The 1,232-nt window shown below is 61.9% G+C and overlaps 1 protein-coding gene across 1 annotated transcript; it reads left to right on the top strand.

Moving 5' to 3' along the window:
- The first annotated feature begins 866 nt into the window (after window positions 1-866).
- Window positions 867-1,232, top strand: LOC136139209 (uncharacterized). Its single transcript, XM_065898091.1, has one exon. The coding sequence runs from the start codon at window positions 867-869 to the stop codon at window positions 1,230-1,232; it is 366 nt and encodes a 121-aa protein (XP_065754163.1).

Genomic DNA, 1,232 nt, shown 5'->3' on the forward strand with positions numbered 1-1,232 from the left:
TGCACCACCGTTAACTGTGCTACCTCTGGGCCTCGGGATTGTGGGCGCCTTTATTTTGCTACTCTTTTTGCCATAGTGCTTTCTAACTTTCACGTTTTCTACAAAGATTATGTATTAGATTTTTCATGTACTAAAATTTTAAATTAAAAAAAGACCCCACAGGGCTTCCCTGGTGGCGCAGTGGTTGGGAGTCCGCCTGCCGATGCAGGGGACGCGGGTTCGTGCCCCGGTCCGGGAAGATCCCACGTGCCACGGAGCGGCTGGGCCCGTGAGCCATGGCCGCTGAGCCTGCGTGTCTGGAGCCTGTGCTCCGCAACGGGAGGGGCTACAACAGTGAGAGGCCCGCGTACCGCAAAAAAAAAAAAAAAAAAAAAAAAAAAAACCCACAATATTTCTTTTAAGAGGAGAAATAACTCCTCGGGGCAGCCCCGCGCGGAGCTGGGATCCTGGCCGTCTGCACTTCCGCTTCTTTGGCCCCAGGCCCCCTTTTCGCGCCCCTGGGTCCCAGTTAGCAACTCGCACCCCCTCCTTCCTGCGCCCCGCGTCAGGTTGCCATGGAAACGGGGCAGGTTGCACACAGACTCCTGAGGCGCCAGCCCTGGAGCGTCCTGGAGATTGAACCTGTACAGCCAACCTCTGCAGCAAGCCGGGGGCTGAAGCGGGAGGCAGGAGCAAGAGGCGCCTCGACTGAGACAAACGCTGCGCAGACCCTGCAGAGCCCCCGCCCCTCCCCGGCTCCGCCCCACGCCGCCCCCTCCCCGGTAGTAGAAATACAGTCGCAGCCCCGCCGCCGCCAGCTGCGCCTCGACCCTGCCCGGATCTGACCACCCGGAACAGGCAGACACGCCTCGCCGCGCTTCTCGCCAATGGCTGACCAATTCTTCCAGCGCAAACCCTGGGATCACGAGCAGCTTCGCCCGGACCCCGACTCTGACTCCGAAGGCCTGTTTGACAAGCCTCCTCCAGAAGAGCCCCCCGCTGTCCGCCGGCCCAAGTCGGCGGGGGCCGCGAGCAGGAAGGCCGGTCGGCGCACTGGTGGGAGGGCGCAGGGGGCCCGCCCTGGGCAGCCCCCCAAGGCCGCGGCGCGCCCCCAGCCCCAGGAGGAGGCGCCTCCACTGCACGAGGGCTGCTATCTCGACCATTTTCCGCACCTCTCCATCTTTATCTACGCGGCCATCGCCTTCTCCATCACCTCCTGCATCTTTACCTATATCCATTTACAGCTAGCCTGA

Source organism: Phocoena phocoena, chromosome 19, assembly GCF_963924675.1.
Source record: "Phocoena phocoena chromosome 19, mPhoPho1.1, whole genome shotgun sequence".
NCBI lineage: Eukaryota > Metazoa > Chordata > Mammalia > Artiodactyla > Phocoenidae > Phocoena > Phocoena phocoena.